General features: G+C 32.8%; 2 protein-coding genes across 2 annotated transcripts in view; both read right to left on the bottom strand.

The window, feature by feature from the left end:
• Window positions 1-10,121, bottom strand: part of LOC132720118 (uncharacterized) — a 28,490-nt gene extending 18,369 nt beyond the window's left edge. Inside the window, exon 1 of the mRNA XM_060704113.1 lies at window positions 9,975-10,121. The gene's annotated coding sequence lies outside the window, so the exon portion shown is untranslated. The remainder of the gene's footprint in view (window positions 1-9,974) is intronic.
• Window positions 10,122-13,521: 3,400 nt separating this feature from the next.
• Window positions 13,522-18,132, bottom strand: LOC132720115 (GATA zinc finger domain-containing protein 14-like). The gene is made up of 5 exons (XM_060704109.1): window positions 17,942-18,132; window positions 15,364-16,355; window positions 14,856-14,935; window positions 14,122-14,307; window positions 13,522-13,717 (listed from the first exon to the last, which is right to left on the bottom strand). Exons 1-5 carry the CDS (start codon window positions 18,067-18,069, stop codon window positions 13,574-13,576), a joined length of 1,530 nt encoding a protein of 509 aa, XP_060560092.1. The 5' UTR covers window positions 18,070-18,132; the 3' UTR covers window positions 13,522-13,573.
• Between the last annotated feature and the right edge of the window lie 3,797 nt (window positions 18,133-21,929).

Below are 21,929 nucleotides of genomic sequence, written 5' to 3'. Positions count from 1 at the left end.
CCAGTGTATAAACATTATTATTTATGTCTGGAATAGCAAATAGCCAAAATAGTGCAGGCAAAAAGAAGAAAAATAAGCGAAAAGTAATATCACCTTTGGACACGTGTAAAAATACAAGTGAAATCAGTCAGGTAAATCGTGATTCGGACTACACGAATACTACTAACAAGCGGTTTAACTTCGAGGATTACACAAGTTGTGGTATGTCTTTTTCTCCTTATTCTCAACACGGAGGTTTTGTTGGACTTATGAACACAACCCCACCCGGTTTTAGTAACCCGGTACAGCCGGTACAGCCGCCTCCGTGGGCATGTGAAATATTAGAAGAAATGAAACTTATCAAGGAAAAATTAACAACAGTAGATAAAACCGTGAATGTTATAAATGTTAAGGTCACCGACATGGAAGAAAGTCTAAAAATGATTGACCTAAGAGTGACTGAAACAGAAAAATCATGTAGTTTCCTGACAACGGAATTTGATAGGCACCGAGACGAGCTTAAATTCGCAAAATCGGAGATTAAGAATCTGAAAAAGTCCTGCGACAATTTTGAGCACAATTCAAAAAAGTTATTTGAAAAAGAAATGGATCTCGACGATAAACTTTCGGAACTAGAAATGAGAGATATGAGGGATAACTTGCTATTCTATGGCATAGCAGAATGTGAAAAGGGCAAAAACGAGGACAGTGAAACCCTGGTGAAATCTATTATCTCGGACATTCTGGATATTCCGGACAATGTGACAATCGATCGTGCACACCGGATTGGGCCGCAGCACAACAAAAAAGTAAGACCCATTGTAGTGAAGTTTCACTACCCTAAGGAACGCGAGCTCGTTCGAAAGTCTGCCTTCAACAAGAACACCGCATTAAAAGCCTTGGGATATGGCGTAGGAGCCCAGCTGCCAAAACGAATTAGAGAGGCAAGGAAACCTTTATACCCGGCTATGAACGACGCCAAAAAAGCCAACAAAGCAGTGAAATTTGTTGGTTCCAAACTCTTCATCGACGGTGAGGAATTCAAACTACCAACCACAAAGTAGGGAAGTCATGAGAGGGAATCACTTAAGGTTGCATTTTGGAATATAAATGGACTTAAACGGAACATTACAGACAGTGACTTTATAGAATTTATCGATTCATTTGATTTGTTTTTCTTAAATGAAACTTGGATTTCTAAGAAAGAAACATTAAATTTAGATATTACTGGTTATAAGGCATATCATATATATGGAACTAAGGTTAAACAAAACTCTAGAGGACGTTTTAGTGGTGGAATATCTGTGTATTTTAAGACTGAAATAGCAAAATATGTTTCAATAGTTGAAAGTATTGATAACGGAATATTGTGGATAAGAATATCAGGTCAGTTGTTTAATTTTAAAACAGATGTTTATATTTGCCATGTTTACATACCCCCGTCAGATTCCAAAATTTTAAAAACTAATGATTTTGATTTTTATGACGAGGTAGAAAAGGGTATTTTAAAGTACGAATTGTTAGGTAAAGTCTTCATTTCTGGAGACTTTAATGCTCGTTCCAGCGATAGCTGTGATTTTTTGACTTTTGATAAATATTTAGATAGTGATCAGCCATTTATTGACACTACATCTATCCCGCTAAGAATAAGTCAAGACCACGTGCTAGATCATAGTGGGCGGAGTTTGCTAGCAATGTGCATTGCGACAAATTATTTGATAGCCAATGGTAGGCTTGACAGTGATTTAGGTATCGGGGCTGTTACTTTTACCTCCCGACTAGGTGCAAGTTTAGTTGACTACCTGTTATTGAAATACCAAGATTTTGATAATGTTTTTAATTTTACGGTTCATGATTTTAATGAATTTTCGGATCATGCTTGTATATCTTTCGAATTCAGAATCGTTCACACAAATATTGACAAAAATAAGGAAATTAATTCAGGTAATGAAATTAATCGAATTGTCTGGGATACAGGTAAAATACCGCTGTTCCGTGATAAACTCATGAATAATCATGACATACTTAGCCGCCTAACGAATGAAGTATGCACTCAACCGATTGACTGTACTGTAAACGAATTTTGTAGTTTCATGAAAATGCAAACATACGATGTGTTCGGGAAAACACAACGAGTTACTGTAAACAAAAATAAATGTGACTTCTCAAATAAAAAATGGTTTGATGACAGCTGTTTTACAGCCAAACGAACGTTTAGTGCATGCCGAAATAATTATAACAGAAATAAAAACAACGATAACCGTTGCGCCTATGTTAGCGCGAGAACTAGTTATAATAAAGTAAAAAAGAAAGCGCGTCGTAATTATAGAATACAAGAAGGTCGTAGAATTAGTAGCTTGGCATCTTCTCAACCGCGTGACTTTTGGAAATCTATTAAGAAGTCATATAAAAAGAAAACTCCAATCGCAAGCTCTCTGACAATTGATGAGCTAAAAAGACATTTCCAAGAAATGTTCGGCGGCGGTTTAACAAACGATAACGACCAACATATCCCCGAAAATTCGAATTCTAATAATATTTCGTTGGATTTGGAAATATCTAATACAGAAATCCGTGACGCTGTTTTCATGCAAAATAGTAATAAAGCTCCGGGATTAGATAATCTTCCCGCTGAAATTTTTAAATCGACATTTGACATAATCTCTCCCTTTCTCAATAAATTATACAACAAGATTTTTAATGACCATGAATATCCCACCGCATGGGGACAAGGAATTATAACCCCTGTATTTAAAAAGGGTGATATAAACGTTGCTAAGAACTATCGCGGGATAACACTGATTAATATAATAGCGAAAATATATTCGCAAATATTACTGAATCGTTTGAGTAAATGGTCGAAAGAACATGATAAATTGTCAAACAACCAATTTGGTTTTCAAAAGGAAAATCTATCACTGACTGTATCTTTATATTAAACGCCGTCATATCTAAGATACTAAATTCCAAGCAAAAACTCTATTGTATTTCATCGATTACGAGCAGTGTTTCGATAAAATCGACAGGCAATTTTTGTGGCAAAAGTTGATAAATGAAAACGTAAGTAGTAAATTTGTCATGGCGTTAAGATCCATGTATACTGCGGTGAAGTCATGCGTGCGTTATAATTCAGAAGTCTCTGACTTTCTTTCTTCTGACATTGGATTAAAAACAGGGAGACCCAGTTCGCCTCTTATGTTTATGTTTTTCGTAAACGACATTACACAAAACATTAACAGTGATTTAGATGATGTCATAACAATTGATGACGTCAAACTATTTTTGATATTATACGCGGATGACATGGCTTTATTTGCTACATCACAAAAATCTCTTCAGTCTATGCTTAACGATATCGAGAATTACTGCTCTACATGGGGTATGAAAATAAATGTTAACAAAACGAAGGCCATGGTTTTTGAAAATGGAAGAAGTACGTTAGCAGATTTCTATATATACGGTCAAAAAATTGAACTGGTGAACTCCTTTAAATATCTCGGTGTAAATTTTTTCAAAAATGGTAACTGGGCACGCACACAGAAACAAATTGCCGACCATGCCTCGTTTTCATTGCATAACTTGTTTTCTATTTTTCGACAAATTGAATTGCCTAACGCAAAAAAGATTCATTTATTTGATGTGTTAGTTGGATCCGTGCTGAATTTTTGCTCAGAAATATGGGGTACACATAGAGCCACTGATATTGAAATGATACACTTAAAGTTTCTGAGGTATATCCTAGGGGTACGTAAATCAACAAATTTATCAGCTTTGTATGGGGAGCTTGGTAGAGTCCCTTTAAATATTTATCGAAAAATAACTATTTTGAAATATTGGAGAAAACTTATTTCGCATGACAACTTATCGCTTACGTTCAAAACATACAGTGTCCTAAAATTTGACGCGGATAACAATGTCACGTATAGAAACAAAAATTGGGCTTCACATGTAAAAACTATACTCGAAGAGCATGGTTTCGGTTACGTATGGCACAACCAAGTTCTAGATAATGTTACCTTTGATATGATAAAGCGTAGAATCTTGGATAATTATAAGCAGTCATGGTATGCAGAAATAAATAATTCTCCGCGATTACAAAGCTATAGTTTATTTAAACACACTTTTGAACGCGAGGCGTATATTGATTGTATACAAGATAGAAAATATATGACAACTTTATCAAAATTTCGGGTATCTGCACATAAGCTATTTATAGAATCCGGAAGATATACGAATATTCCGCGAGAGCAACGGTTATGTAAGTCCTGTAATATGAACAGAGTTGAAACAGAGTTTCACTTTTTGATGGTGTGTCCTAGATATAGAGAGCTTAGAAAAAAGTTTTTAAAGGGATATTTCTGTAGGTGGCCAACAATTAATAAATTTGAGTCTTTATTAAATTCTAAATCGAAAATAGAGCTAAACAACCTTTCGAAGTTTTTATATTTTGCAAATAAAGATAGAATATCTTGATGATGTAGTATTAATTAATATCATATTAACATCTAGATGTAGTATCAATATCACATTTAAGACATTTTGTGCAACCTGCTATTTCCTAAGTATTTTAAGACCTTTCAGGAAATAGTGTTATTATTATTTTTTTCATTCCATGTCAGATCTCATTTTCATGAATGTATATATATGTTTTGTTTTTGCTATAAACATTGTAATAATGTTTTATTTGCAATAAAAGTATTTGTATTGTATTTGTATATTAATCCCTATCTTCGAGAGGTTCAAACTTGAATGGCATTAAAAAGTATGACCATCATTTTGTTTAAAGAATTAATCCAATTATTCCAATCACAAAACAGAATCTGCAATCACTCCAACCGTGACAAAAGTGTTACCCCTTAACTTATTGGACCCGAAAGTAATTTGCTTTGCCAACATGATAAAGCCTGGCAAGCCTTCACATCCGGTAGTATGGCCAGGCTCTATACTGTTGGTAGTCAACGCAGGTAAAATTCTTTGCTCCGATTCAGCATGTTAAGCTATCATCTATGTTATCTTATATAAGAAATAACATTCAGATCCTGACATGAAGTTTATTTGGAAATGTAATTACGTATGAATAAGATGACGTCTCGCTCTCTTATGAAAAAAATATGAGCCGCGTCACGACAAAACCAACATAATGGGTTTGCGACCAGCATGGATCCAGACCAGCCTGCGCATCCGCGCAGTCTGATCAGCATCCATGCTGTCCGCTTACCAATCCTATTACAAGTAGAGAAACTGATAGCGAACAGCATGGATCCTGATCAGACTGCGCGGATGCGCAGGCTGGTCTGGATCTATGCTGGTCCAAACGCACTATGTTGGTTTTGTTGTGACGCGGCTCAAATCATAATTTTTACCGCTAGACAAACTTATTTCCAACATCTCAGTGTACTGTCATAATAATTTATTAAGATAGCCCAGACACTATAATAAAACATGACGTTAAATCGATTTAGAGCTACACAATTCCAACATAAAAAATGTCATAAATCAACTTAAAAACATATACGATATGAATAAAAAATGAGTAAAAATCTACGAGATTCTGTTAACTAAATAAATCTGGTTTGTGATGGTAATCTTAGTAAATTTAAAGACCCAGTTAGAATCGATAGTAGCATTGTCCACTCTTAACAGTGTCAAAATTGTCAACAAATGTGAATAAAGTAGAAGAGGTATATTTCATGGATGAAAGAACGTTTAATTGTCCGTGAATTTACTGATGTTTTAATAGTCGTCTAAATCCATTACATAGGAAATGAAGTGTGTAGTTTTTATTGAAACTTATCTTAATTTGATCTTATTTATAACGCTATCTTTTGATTTTTTTATTTTATTGTCATTTACGAACGAGTGTTGATGACCTTAAATAGCATTTTGTTTATGTTTCAAGATGACTCATGCATTTTTAAAGTGTGTTTGACATTTTGAACTGTGCAGGAGTAAAAAAAAAATATTTGTGTAAAAACTTTTAGCTCTTATATAAAAATTGTAATTAAAGATTTTTATCTAACATCGATGAAACATTGACATTTGTTTGTTTTTTTTTTTAATAAAGCTACCAATTATGAATACATGTAATAAAAACGTACATTGTTCGTGTACAGAAAAGAAAGAGGCCTTGTTTTGAGCTACGTGTCAAACCAAGCAACATCTAATAAAATCAATCAATTACGATTCAATAACTAATCAATTACAATACATTTGAGCCGCGTCATGACAAAACCAACATAATGGATTTGCGTCTGATCAGGATCCATGATGTTCGCTTACCAACCCTATTACAAGTAGAGAAACTGATAGCGAACAACATGAATCCTGATCAGACTGCGCGGATGCGCAGGCTGGTCTGGATCCATGCTGGTCGCAAACCCATTACACGGTGATAGGGCGATTACCACAACTTTTCCGCGCAACGTCAAAATATCTTACTTCTGTCCGAGACACCGTATATTTCTGTGGTACAAAATGGATAGCAAGCCTGTAACCGAGACGAAAACAGCATATAATTTGCTCAAAACAAGGTAAAATCGTCATTTTTTTTCTTTTTCATCGAATGTGCCATTTAATTTGAAACTTATTTATCTTTACTACATGCAAAATGCTTCATTAATTAAGTCAAGATAGTGAAAACATTTAGGGCATACTGAAAAAAATCTTTTTTGATTACGAATTATAACGTATTTCTAGTTCGTTCAGTTCATATAACTGGTCAAAATACAATATAAATATGTACATTCTTGTCGTATGAACAAGTTACAATACATAAATAACCCGTTTTTTGTATATTTGGTATGATTTTTATGTTTCCACGTGTGTATTTTAAGGCACCGCACAACTTCGTCAATCATAAGATTAGGGCACCGCATTGTTCCTCCTTAAAGTCACCGCATTTTGCTGTCTTTTTAGCAGCGTTGATTGTTGATATTAATGTTTGCTTTTAGAAAAAGAAGACGTTCAAACCTATGTCTGAACAAGCCAAAGCAACGTGCAAAATACGCAAAGCTGCAGATACTGCAGCAACTGGTGAGCGCCCAACTAAGTCTTCTGATATCAGCAGTACGCCAATGGATCAGCGCCTCCCTGTATTTCAGGACGATATGCGTAACGCACCACATAAGAAAAAGAATATGAAGTCAAACTTTCGCAAAAGATTGTTTAAAAAAAGCACATTGGAGACGATGACTGAAGAGATTATGGAAATATTGCCCGGGTTCCTGCAAAAACTACACCATGAAAATTTGTGTTATGACTTTTGCAACTTTATCAAATTAGTATGCAATAAGAAATTCCCATTAACAAATAGTTCATTCCTTTTGTTTCTCGATGTTGTTTGATGGTATAGTCTGCCAAGAACTTCAATCTTTCCATGTGGGGTTTATCAGTTTGAATAAGTTCGAAAAGGAAAACACATCCTTATCTATATATAGATACCATTGCACTTTTCTAATTGGTAGTATTAACACAGATCAGATCTTCAGAAATTTTCCATAACATAACGTATGATACATCAGCAACATAACATAACAGCAAGTAAATAATCTTTCATCAAACTTTCATCAAATAAAAGTTATTATAAAACATATTTGTAAGATTATTGTATAATTCAAAAGAAGACGGTTCCAGTATTTATCTGTCTAACGGAAAAAGAATGCGGTGTTTGAATTCAGTGTTGTACGGTGCTCCAATATTCGGGTCAGTAGGCCTTTTTTCAACAAATATTCCTTGAAATTTACGATAGAAACACACAATTTTGTATGGAACTTGAACTTAGGGTTAACCATAATAAATATACAAGCTCGTTAGGTCATAGAACAAAGACATCGTCGTTATAACTCATGTTTTTATGTCAAGTACGAGTCATGTTGAGGTACACACGATCTTTTGTAAACACTATTTCTTCGAAGTATGTGTTTTTGTGTGAACTGTATTGTGCTAGATTAACAATAAATTGTCTCAAAAATTTGATGGAATACTTAAACAATTGGAATAATCTTGCAATGTCCAGCAGTAAGATATTTTGTAAGCTATTACCTGGAATTTGTTTATCCCGCCATTAATATTTTGTCCAGAAATATACGGTGTCTCGGTCAGAAGGATGATATTTTGACGTTGCGCGGAAAAGTTGTGGTAATCGCCCTATCACCGTGCATTATGTTGGTTTTGTCGTGACGCGGCTCATTTATTTCCTACTTGATCGAAGTCAACATCTTATGAACGAAAAAAAAACGGGAATTAGAGCAAATTTAACGTTAGATTGATATACTTATTTAGTCAAACATTATTTAACTACGTCAGACATAGTTCAATATTATTTTTATACGTGTTGTCTCGTTGGTTAATAGTACGTATAACCTATTTGTGAAGCCATAGTCCGCCTCTTTGATATGGTTTTAGGTATAATTTGAAAATCTTAATTGGTTTGTTGTTGTTGTTGTTGGTTTTTGTTTGTTTTTTATTTTTTTTTTTTTTTTTGTTGTTGTTGTCGTTGTTTTTGTTGTTGTTGTTTTGTGAGAATATTTAGATGGTAGTTGATCTATTAGGGAAATATGAGATTGTAGCGAGCTGGTAATAATAAACAAGTATAAACTTTGTAGCCTACGTTACATTTAGATTAACTGCATGTAAATGACTGTTACTAATTAAGTGATATTTCTTATGAAACATATTTTTTTATGATGAATATTGTCTACAGATGATTTTTTTTCTCTCATGTAAAAAGAAGCGCAGATTAGCATTAGTTGAGACTGTTTTATAATGAATTGTACAATTTTGGAGTCTCTAAATAACATTTTGTGAATGGTTGCATATTATTTTGGTTGTACGTTATATGTGTCATGTATATATAATAAAGTCTTAAATAACTTTAGAAGATGGTGTTAAGGATAGGCAATATTGCAAAAGTCATGCTGACATTCACACCTACCGACTTTTGCGACTGCTTTACATTTTCGTTCTACGACATGAAAGAGAATCTAATAACGCACTTGTACGCGTTCTGTACTTTTGAGCAGCTTATTAAGTTAAAGGCACGAGTATTTCGCTCATTTGCTGGCGAAACTGGGCGTCATCTGATTGTAAACTTTGAACAATTTCAAAATGTTTACAGGATCGCGAGGAACGAATGAAATCAATACAATTTATATCATTTCTTTATCAATAAATTACAAATATATTTTTATTTATATCTTATTAGTGATATAAGTGGGCGATACAGATTATGAGATATCGTATGGCAAAATTTGATATCTCACTTGTTGTCAACACTAAATCACATAGATCTATCCATTTTCTTCCCTGACATATTTAATCAACGTAACAGCTGTTTTCAGAATATATGTATAATACATACATGTAAAATACAATAGATTCACACGAGAAATGGACAAGTAATTAGTGATTCTTGGGTAACATCTGCTGTGAGATCAAACTATCTATTAACAGAGGTGTTCCTAAGTATCTACCCAAGGTGTGAGTTTTGTCTAGCAGCGTGACAGCGTATTCTTCTTTTAGGCGTTCGGTGAATCAAATTAGAGCACGTGTTATTTCGCAAATTGAAAATCATACAGGCCTTGTCATATGTGTGTACCTTTTATTCCTTATCCACCTGATTCGTTGTTGTAATATTCTGTTGTCAATTTTTCACAAACATTTCTTAAGTGGGTATCCATTACAAAGAAGTGATTTTTTATTTTCTTTGTCAAGATCATTTTTTATGTCAGTGTCATGTTATTTGAAATCGGTCGCGTAATTTCTCTATTAAATACGCAACAGTTCATTACATAACATTATTCATTATTTAAAGTCCTCATGAGTTAATCAATGCATTTGCACTCGTCAAATACAATCATTATAACAATATATTGTTTTCTATTGTTTTATCAGCATAGGTATTGTTGAATCTTTTTTTTTCCCTATTGTATGCTAGGTTCTGTTGTTGTTTTTTAATAAGACGCTGTTTATCTATTTTAAGAAAAAAAAGGTATTACCTTTGTTTTGTTAACTATCCGTGTAATTTAAAGTAATCCACGTCTGTAATACACTTCCTGTCGAGATCGATGTTGACAATATTGTATAGAATATTACAGACTATACCTGTGTTATTTTGTAAGCGTGCTAGTCATTTTACTTCTGTATTGATGTATAATATCGATTGATACACAACAATAGCGTGCGCGCGCATAAATACAGTGTTAATTTATCCACTTAGACCCGTGTATGAATAATTTAAATCACCCACCTGTATTCATTGATAAAAAAACGTTTCTGTTGATTTATTTGTATTGAAAATAAATAGGAGTAAACAAATATCTATTTGGACAACTGGTTGTAATTGTTCATATTAATAGGCAGATAAGTTAAGTTTTGTTATTATAATAACAAGATCAAAAACACACATGCAAGTGTTAAATAGCCACTCAAATATTATATGAGAAAAGTCAGTGTAGTCTTGCGTAATCAGCCAACAATTCTCTGAATATTCTAGCAGACCAAATTTTAAGCTTTCGTAAAGTTTCCTAACAATGATTAATTCATCGTTATTTAGTACCATCATCACCATCATCATCATCATCATCAATATAATTATCATTATCAGCAGCAGTAGTAACAACAGTAAAAGTTGTAATATCATTTACGATGACAGTAACCTGTAATTGTATTAGACTGTAATTAACAGATCGTCATCCAACACAATAATGATCACGATGACGATTATGGTGATGATGATGATGATGCCAAATTGTCACATCATATTATTTTACTTACATAAACTTCATTTTTTTCATTGATAATCATCAATTTTATTGTAATTTTCATCATCAACATCACCATTATAATAATCAGTATTATCATTTACGATAATAATGATAATGATGATGATGATGATGATGATGATGATAAAAATACTCATATCATAATCACCAATAACTTTATTTTTTTCATTATTACCATCAATTTTAATTATAATAATTATTATTATTATTACTATTACTATTATTTTTATTATAATATTATTTATTATTATTATTATTATTATTATTATTATTATTATTATTATTATTATTATTATTATTATTATTATAGGGCGCGTCCGTGGACGATTGATTAGTGTCGTTGACTTCAAACCACTTGCCCCTCACCGCTGAATCCCGACATGGACTATGATTCCTTCATGTGAGGAAGCTATCAACTAGCTTTCGGAACGTTTGTGATTCTACTCAGATGTCCGTTCGTGTCTGAAATAATGCACGGTAGGACACCTTTGGTCCTCCTTCACCAAGAAAACAGGAAATATGACCTCTACTGTGTTATGATAATGTCCACTGCTAATAGCTTATGAACTGATACTGACTGGTTCGAAATCTGATAATAGCTTAATTAAATGGAAATAGATTTATATTAATATGTTAATTATTTCTTAATATTTCAGTACGAATAAGATATAGACAAGATTTTTAATTTTTTCTATCTAACCTTTGAAGCTTGAATTTTCCTTCAACTGTAATAACATGATGGTATATAGAAATAAGGTAATCAGATATCAATAATACTAGCAAAGAGTTATGTTTATACGTCAAACTAAACAAGCTTTTATTTTTATAACTAGGCTATGCAAATTGTTTATAAAGACCTATTATTCGTTAAATATATTCATTGAAGTAAACACGGTAAATCAATATAAGTTTAAATGGAACTTGAATATTTTATTTTTTTTTAACACTTCAGTATACAATGGTGTACGGCGTTTGATGAGAAAAACAATGAATAGTGCGTTGAAGCATGTTATAATAGTTCAACAGTTATTTCCTTTCATTTTAGCTATAAATCTTTAGAGGGACTCTTTTAAGGTTCATATACCATTTGATAACGGTCTCGACCAATAGCTACTATGCAAATTTTCATATCATTCACTCACTCTATATAATTTTTTTATTATTATATACAATATTTTAATTGTGAAAAAAAAATGCCCAAAAAAAAAGAAAAGCGTCGAAAGACTTTTTTTAAACTTTTTTTTAACTTATATCGTGATAAGAACGTCACAAAAGATAATAAAAAAATATTTTAAAAAATCATTTCTGATTATATTTCGTTTTCATCTATTGCATACCTTTCCGTTTAAAGTGCCCAAGTTGGTTCATGTAAGAAATTCGAATTTAATGTTTTATGCTATTGGTCCCAAGTGAAGTTCTAAATGTGTATTTTAGGAGCAAAGTGGCATGCAATGATTAATCAAATAACAACAATAATTGTATGAGCAGAATGCTATTATATTTCATTTGAATAAAATCATGAATATGGTCAATCAAGGACAATTTCACTAAGTTAAGTTTTGATATATAAAAGTTAGCTCGATTGTAAAAATGCTTGCAAATTATATCAATCACATTTCAGAGACCATTTCTTGGTGTTGTCATATAAATAATTATAGTCGGGACCCGAGCAGGGCTCGAGCACAGGATCCCTTGGTTACGAGACAGCCATCCAGGCCACAACTTTCTGATTGAGCAAGATTTCAACTGATATATAACATAAGTTATGTTGGAATAAATTAATCTCAAAATAAAAACTAAGATAGTTATATTATCACAAATACATGTAATTATCATATCACCAATGTCTGGAAAATCGTTGATATCAGGTAGGGCCTCTTCGCGTTGTGTTAGGATTGAATAAGTTCAACAGAAACATGACTTTTCTACGGCATTGTTTGAGTTGAAATAACACGATGATAACACCAAAGACTTATATTGCAAATCAAATTTGATATTAAAAATGGCACCGGCGTGCTTGAAGTTGAGACGCAGCTATCAAAATGAAAGATGTTCACACCAAAGACTTATTTTGCAAAGTCAACTTAGATTAAGACAAATAATAATGGTACCTGACCACATTAACTTATATAAGATCAGACGAATCTGTCAAGTGGATAGTGTCTCAGACAACAAAGTCAAAAGCCATATGTTTTATATTTGGCTTATTTAACCCAACAACAGTTTACAGCAATGTCAATGTTTATTTATGATGATTTACGATGTTTCACAAAAAAAACCGAAAAGGGTATTTAGATATGTAAAGTGGGAACCTTTGAAGGTCGACAAACGGCAAAATTGAAAATATTGCAGTTGAATTTGATTGAGGCTATTCATGGACCACAGTGATAAATGCAAATTATTTTGCATGCCTCCACACCCCTCTCACACCGGCTTAAGCAGATTACGTCTTACTAGAACTTTACTTATATACACACATCAAAATATTGACTGTTAATCTACTCTATACAAGTTTTTTATGTCATACTTTTTTTCCTTTGTAGATATTTAATTAATTTCAGACAAACTATATAGTTCGCCAAAAGGGAAAAATTCTTTATGACTCGTCTTTCGTTCTTATCTATTTTCCATTATGTAAAAAAAATTTGTTTGTTGATTCTTTGTATGCACATTATATATTCTATTGGGAATAAATATGTTTAAACCAAAATATTACCATTTCTAATTATACCAAGACATTGACAAAGAAAATAAAATAAGGTAGAGGAAAAGATGGTTTATTGAAAATGTATAAATGCATATACATATAAATATTAAGCATAAAGGAACAATCCAGAGAACGTGGTAAGTCTTAGGCTGCCACTACCTTCTAAATGACTACCGTTATGTGTGGCATCGATCCAAACTCGGTCCCCTTGCTTGAGCCGAACAATTACTGTATTACCACCCTGTAGGTCCTAAAAATATCAGAATGAGAAAGAACTAGAAGAATATATAACATAATATGTAATGCCACGTAATAAGCAGTGGTCACGAATCGTTTATAGTTCTCATGCCAAACTTGTTTGCATTTTTGTGGCAGTTTTGTGAAATGACACAAAACTTTATAAAATAGTTTACCTTTGGTTTGAATATACATGTATCCGATAGATTTGGATTGTGTTATTGTTATTTTAACTCTTTAGTGTAAGTCCATAAAGAACTTGTTCGAAATGCAGGGAAGGCCGATTGTTTTAACATTTACCATAATGTGATAACTTATAATGATGTGAGGATAATAAATACATTTAATCTGTCAACCTTTATATTCAAATTCAAGTACAATATAACAAAATATAACATAGTTTGTTATAACAGTTACCTGGGATGGGTGATATGTATCAACAACCGCATCTATCATGTTCATACTGTTTACCATAAGTTCCGCCCACATGTAATGATCCTGGTCTCTTTGACCAATAGAAAACGTGAACATGTAAACCCCTCCTTCAGAGCACGTGAAAACTCCAGTTTGCGCACTATATCCGCCTCCGTCGTTTGTGATTATCTGTAAATTTGGATTTGATTTTCTCTTAGATTTATATTCAATTCGATATTTCATTTTCATTTAAGAATACTTCCTGCTACTGTGATTATTAAGTACTCGAAAATAAATTTTATTTTCTGAGCCACATTTCCTTCTTCATCATGATATTGCTCTTTTTTTAAATTTTGAATTTTTCATAAAATTCTAGACAGAAGAATGCCCGTCCTAATGGAATATAGTAAAATCAATGTCACGTAGATACATTAATAAAAGAAATAGTTCGTAAGACCACTCCTTCTATTAATATTCTTCAGATACAAAAAGTTGCGGTTCAAAGATGTATCTTTAACTAGAGACTGTTTCACAACCACAAGGGAATAATACAATATTATGTAAATTGATGAAGAATTCTAACAACACATCTAGATGTATATGTATATAAATTAAATGTCAAAGGAAAAAAATAATCTGTCTTATAAATACAGATAATGTCGAATAAGTCATACTTTACTTTGACGTTAAGAAACAGAAAACACGTAGATCATGAGAACACAAAAGAATGTGTTTACCTTATTAAATTTGACCGTCTCGTGTTGGGAAATGGTGGCATCATGGTCCAGATAGACAGAAAATGCTATTCCACCGAATGCTGAAAAATTAAGATGTTGCAATTTTAAGTAAATAAAACAAAATAAGCCTGAATCCACACAGGCTGTACCCTCAGACATGTAACATGTTGTTGATCCATTAAACAATGAATTTACATGAATAAAATTTCAAAATTCTTGCAAAGCATTCATCTTTTGATTCGTGATAAATTTATGTCATTATATCAATTACTCGAACATTTATTTTAATTGTGAACAAACAATAAAGCAAATCGAAGATATATTCCAATTTCAAAATGTTTCGTGGGACTGAATGCAGAAATCTGCATTGATTGTAAATAGTCAAGTAAATATTTTAAGAACAATACGGATTAAACAACTTAGAGACAACATCATCGTATAACCAAAATTACATGGTATCAATTCATAAAGTAAACATAATTGTAACGTAAAAATAATTGATACTGACACTGTCTTGGGGACACCAAATTCCTTCGCCGCTCTGGCGTTTCATTTGATTTCAAATGTCGTGTTTTTTGGTTTTCATCGTGATTTTTGCGGTTAGAGAAGTCTGGTTTCTTCTGTTGTTCGTGATCAATACGACTGCCGTGTGTGTCCTCAAAATCATTGGAATTTATTTCGGTAACGTTGGTGTGTTTGGAATGACTTGCATGGCGGTAAGCTGAGTTTGATCCACTCAGCAATGGTCCATTTGAAACCAATGTCTTACTTTTGTTGGCATGTGCGTTCGTAGACGTTTTAATATGGTGTGTTTCTTTGCCTATGTGACCGTTCACTTTATGATCATGACTGTTTTTGTTTTGATTTCTGTGGTTGGAATGGCCGGTATGTTTATTGGAGTCCATTCTGTGATTCTGTTTACGAGATTGACCGTGACTGCTAGAGTCGTCAGACTTGTGGTGTTGATGATTAGAGTTATGGTGCGTATTTGTTTTGTTTGATTTGTGATTGACATGGTGATTATGATGGTAAGAATGCCCACCACTGGTTTTGTTGTTATTTCTATTATTAATTGTACTTAAGCTTTCAGTTTGGTGCTGATTGTGTTGATGATAACTTGATTTGTTTGATTTACGATTTTTAGAATATTGTCCATGCAGATTGATATTTGATGCGATCAATTCTTTATCATGGTTCTTATAAGCCTTGTGGTGATTGTCGTTGCTTTTTTTGTGATTATGACTTGATGAAAGCTGGCTCTTTTGATTATTCTTTGTATTCATGTCAGTCCATTCTTTCAAACCTTTATTAAGTATAAAACTTCTAATTGACGAGTATTTTCGCCGATTTCTCCGAGCAAGACGGTTTGTTCTATCAAGTGTAGCGGTAAGTTGACGCACTGTTCCTTCTAAGTGGTGGATTGCTTTCTTTTGTTCCTCTATAGTACTAGTCTGTGCGTTAAAATCGTGTTCAAGTCTAGTTATTTTGTTGGTATTAAATCTACAAAAAGTTTTCAATTGCAAAGTTTAGTTTAAAAATCTAACAGGTGTGACTGTGGTAGTTATTAACGATGTGACATAAGAATTTATTTATTTGACTTCAAGATAAAATAATTTATAATTGAAAAAGAAATAAGATATAAAGTCGTAAGTTATTACGGTAAAGTGTACAATACTAGTTAACAAGAGCTGTCACATGAGACAGCGAAGCTCGACTTATTAAAAACTGGATGCAGAAAAGAATATAAAACAATGAAAGAAAAATCAATTATGATATAAATTACATATGACATTCATATGACAAGAAGTTATAGTTGTAAACATAAAATCCAATTTCAAGGGGGAAAAGTTCTGGAAATAGTCACACTTGAGTTATGGACCTTGTCACACAACATGTGTGTAAATGATAAGAAATATATATTTGAAGTTTGAAGTAGATGCCTTAAAAAGTAAAGAAGTTGTATATATACTGCTTCAAGAGTTAAGAACCTTGTCACATAAGATCTGGTTGATGATAAGGAATATGTATTTGAAGTTTGAGGGAGATACCTTTAAAACTAAATAAGTTATAGTAAAAAATGACATTTTTCAAGTAAAAAAATCTAAGTTAATGGGGAGATAATTCTTGCAGTATTGGTGCAAGAGTTATAAACCTTGTCACATAAGATGTGGTTGATGCTAAGGAACATATTCTTGAAGTATGAAGTTGATCCCTTAAGAAATAAAGAAGAAACAGTTAAAAAATAATATTTTTTAAAGAAATTTCTAAGTTCAAGTGGAGATAAATCTGAAAATATTGGTACTAGAGTTATGAACCTTGTCACATAAGATGTGGTTGATGATAAGGAACATATACTTGAAGTATGAAGTTGATCCCTTAGGAAATAAAGGAGTTACAGTAAAAAATAATATATTTTAAGGAAAATTCAAAGTTCAAGGGGAAACAACTCCGAAAATATTGGTGCTAGAGTTATGAACCTTGTCACATAAGATGTGGTTGATGATGAGGAACATATATTTGAAGTATGAAGCTGATCCCTTAAGAAATAAAGAAGTTACATTAAAAAATAATATTTTTTAAGGAAAATTCAAGGTTCAAGGGGAGATAAATCTGAAAATATTGGTGCTAGAGTTATGAACCTTGTCACATAAGATGATGATAAGGAACATATACTTGAAGTATGAAGTTGATCCCTTAGGAAACAAAGAAGTAACAGTAAAAAATAATATTTTAAAGGAAAATTATAAGTTCAAGGGGAGAATAATCTGAAAATATTATTGCTAGAATTATGAACCTTGACACATAAGATATGGTTGATGATAAGAAACATACATTTGAAGTTTGAAGTTGATACCTTAAGAAATAAAAAGTTCTAGTGAAAAATATTTTACTGCACCAAAACTTTAATCTGAAATCTGGACGCGGACGCGGACGCCACCGCCGACGCCGGGCGAGAAGGACAGCTCTCCATATACTCCGTATAGTCGAGCTAAAATCCAAAGTTACAATATTGTTTTATGGGTGACTTGAATGTCAAAATATTTAAATTGAGCAGTCTTTCAAATGTGTTAAATTTAGTTACCTACCTCTGAGAGCTCTCAAGATTTTCAAGTCTTTGTAGGAGCTGATGGTTGCTTTGACTACCTTTCCTAGCAACGGCAGCGGGACACAAATTTAACACAACTAACAATATCAAATAATTTAACAGTTCCATTGTAAAGTTATTGTAAGACTAGTATGTTTGTTGAATGTATGTAGTTGATTGACATATGAGCCGCGTCACGACAAAACCAACATAATGGGTTTGCGACCAGTATGGATCCAGACCAGCCTGCGCATCCGCGCAGTCTGATCAGGATCCATGCTGTTCGCTATCAGTTTCTCTACTTGTAATAGGGTTTGTAAGCGAGCAGCATGGATCCAGACCAGCCTGCGCATCCGCGCAGTCTGATCAGGATCCATGCTGTTCGCTATCAGTTTCTCTACTTGTAATAGGGTTTGTAAGCGAGCAGCATGGATCCTGATCAGACTGCGCGGATGCGCAGACTGGTCTGGATCCAGGCTGGTCGCAAACCCATTATGTTGGTTTTGTCGTGACGCGGCTCATATATTATAAAGATAAGGGCGGAATGTATGTAGGCCAAATGAATTGATAACAATGCTGTTAAAGAAATGATTATTACCATATACTAGATAATTTTGTTATCGACAGGTCATATATATGCAACCTGATCAAAAGAGAAATAAAGTTAACAAAAAATAAACACTGGCAAGTCTTTCTTGATTGTACATTCACAACGTGCATTGACCAAGACAGTTGTAACTTTTAACATACGATTGCGTTTCATCAATGAGTGGTACAGGGGTTCGTCTTAACATCATGTTAAAGTTAAATATACCAATTCACTGTTGCCATATTTCATTTCAATAGAAAGCATACGTCGGTCAGAGATTATTTTTCTAGTAACTGTGAATTCTTAAACTATGTTCCTAAATGGTCCTTATCATTGATACTGTTTAAAGAATCATACCAAATGCGCTGGTGTTTCAATAATCATCTTGCTCTAACGTTAATAATGTTTATACTTTAAAACCATGTACTTTCAATTTACGAAAAGTTAAATATTAACATTAAGATACCTTTTCGGGAAACAAAATTTATGTTTTATGTAAATTAAACATTGTCGATTCCTATATATTGTCTCTTTTGTCTTTCTCGCGTAACAGATTATCTTATTTTTTTTTTCAGAAAAAAAAGTCAAAAACAATTTGTTCAAAGTAATGTTTGAGGAACATCGGCGAAACAAGTGGGCGACCTTAAAATTGAAAATCTCACTTTCTGATTGAAATGTCTAGACAAACTTGTCGAAAATAATCTTACACATGGACTACTTATCGTTTCCCCGGATAAGTTGGAGGATAAATTCAAACACAATCATTTAAGGAATTTATTTTACAGTCTAGGTAATATGACGGTTCTAGGAATATTTTATCTCAATAGAAGTGTAAAAATGTATTCTTTGCTTGACATAATAGAATTCTTGGCTAAAACCATGTGTCAGGTACACGTTGAACGGTAATACAGGACGAACTTCAGCTCAAAAACATTTTCTTCATCTACGTTTTTAGAATACGACTTTGTACATAAACACATTAATATTTGGAATCATCAATAAGATTAGAATTTAATACAATACGGGAATCATTTATTTTGACGAGTATATGACAGACAAACTATATTGGACGACCTGTCGAATTTGGACAAACTATATTGAACGAGCTTTCAGTCCAGTTAAACTGTATTATAACATCAGTCCGGAAAATCTACACTGAATGAGCTGTCATTGGAGTCCAGACAGACTATACAGGACAAACTATTAACTGAGTTTGGAATACTTTATTGGACGAGCTGTCACTTAAGTCCAGACAAAATATATATTGGACAAGCTGTCATTTGACTCCGGACAAACTTCATCGGACGAGTTGTTTGTAAATTGACTCTAGACAAACTATATCGGACGACCTGTTTGTAACTTGACCCCAGACAAACTATATTGGACGACCTGTTTGTAACTTGACCCCAGACAAACTATATTGGACGAGCTGTTTCTTGTCTCCGGACAAACCATATCGCACGACCTGTTTGTAACTTGACCCCAGACAAACTATATTGGACGAGCTGTTTCTTGTCTCCGGACAAACCATATCGCACGGCCTGTTTGTAACTTGACCCCAGACAAACTGTATTGGATGAGCTGTTTCTTGTCTCCGGACAAACCATATCGCACGACCTGTTTGTAACTTGACCCAAGACAAACTATATTGGACGAGCTGTTATTTTGACTACGGACAAACTATATTAGACGAGCTGTTAATTGTCCCCGGACAAAGTATATCGGACAAGCTGTTTGTAACTTGACCACAGATAAACTATATTGGACCAGCTGTTACTTGTCTCCGGGCAAACTATATCGGACGAGCTGTTTTTGACTCCGGACAAACTATATCAGACGAGCTGTTTGAAACTTGACTCCCAACAAAATATATATTTAATGACCTACCACTTGAGCAGAACATGATTTAATTAATTTATTTTGTATTCTTCAAAACACTTTTAAACATCTTTTTATTTATTACAGTCTCATTTTTATAAATTTAACCTTTTAGTACAGGAACAAATATTAAATAAATGTTGTTAGTATCCATGCTTGTATAAAATAACTTAAGTTATTAAGTTAAGCTATTTTATACAAGCATGGATACTTTTACAGATACGTCATTTAAGTTAACATTTCATGAGAAACTGTCACACGGACCTTGAAGTTACACAAAAAAGATGAAAGATATATTTATATATTATCAAAACAAAATATGATAGAATATCAATCGCTTGTTTCAACGATGACTTGCTTTAAACGTTCATCTTTTTTTGTGCAACTTCAAGGTCCGTGTGACAGTTTCTCATGAAACGTTAACTTAAATGACGTATCTATAAAATTGTGTGAGGTAGACTTCATTGACGTCACTACGTCTTTTCAAATACGGCACCGTTTTTTTTTCTTCTTCTTCTTCTTTTCATTTGACATGATTTACATCTCAGCAGGTTTCTAGACTATTCCGAACATATCCATTTTATGAACATCTGTTTCATCGTCCGGGTGTTACAAGTCCTACTTTACAACATACAGCATTTACACCAGATCATTCATTTATAATGCTTTTTGCTGCTTTTATAGGAAACGCATAAAACAAACACATACAGCTTCAGAACGAAATTAGAGCTAACTTGTACATGTTCAGCAAAATATTAAACCAATTGACTGCAATGGCGTTTTGGTATGGATAATATTATAAATAATTATAATAATTTCTAAAGCTTCTATATGTACGTGACACCAAAACTTCATTTGTTTACGCGGAAATTATCCTATCTAGTTTCAAATTTTTTCTAACACTTCTCAAATATCAAATTTACAAAATATAATTCATATAATTTATTTTCAAAGACGATATTCTATGTACCGATTTAAAATACAAAATAAATTTGAAATTGTAAAGATGCACATATAACACGCTATCAACTTTTTCAAGTGAAATGATATTTTACCATCACAATGGACAGCGGAAGACAATCAGCACGATTTGCAAATTTTTGCACGAGGATCACGGGCAAGGACGAATTAATGCCTAATTTCAGTTTAATGTAATATAAGTTGAGCGTCCATTCCAGAGATAAAAAATGTAAAAATTGTGCTTTCATTATAAAAAAGATATATTATTTCTAAATAATATATTTGATGAAGTGGACATTTACAAGTTTTTATTGTGACCAATACTATTACAGAAAAAGATTATTGTGACCAATACTATTACAGAAAAAGATTATTGTGACCAATACTATTACAGAAAAAGATTATTGTGACCAATACTATTACAGAAAAAGATTATTGTGACCAATACTATTACAGAAAAAGATTATTGTGACCAATACTATAACAGAAAAAGATTATTGTGACCAATACTATTACAGAAAAAGATCGCTTCCATTTCTTAATATAATAAAATGACAAAATA

The sequence above is a fragment of the Ruditapes philippinarum genome, unplaced genomic scaffold, assembly GCF_026571515.1.
Source record: "Ruditapes philippinarum isolate M1 unplaced genomic scaffold, ASM2657151v2 ctg4191_1_1_1_1, whole genome shotgun sequence".
Taxonomy (NCBI): Eukaryota; Metazoa; Mollusca; class Bivalvia; order Venerida; family Veneridae; genus Ruditapes; species Ruditapes philippinarum.
This window is presented reverse-complemented; position numbering and strand designations above follow the sequence as displayed.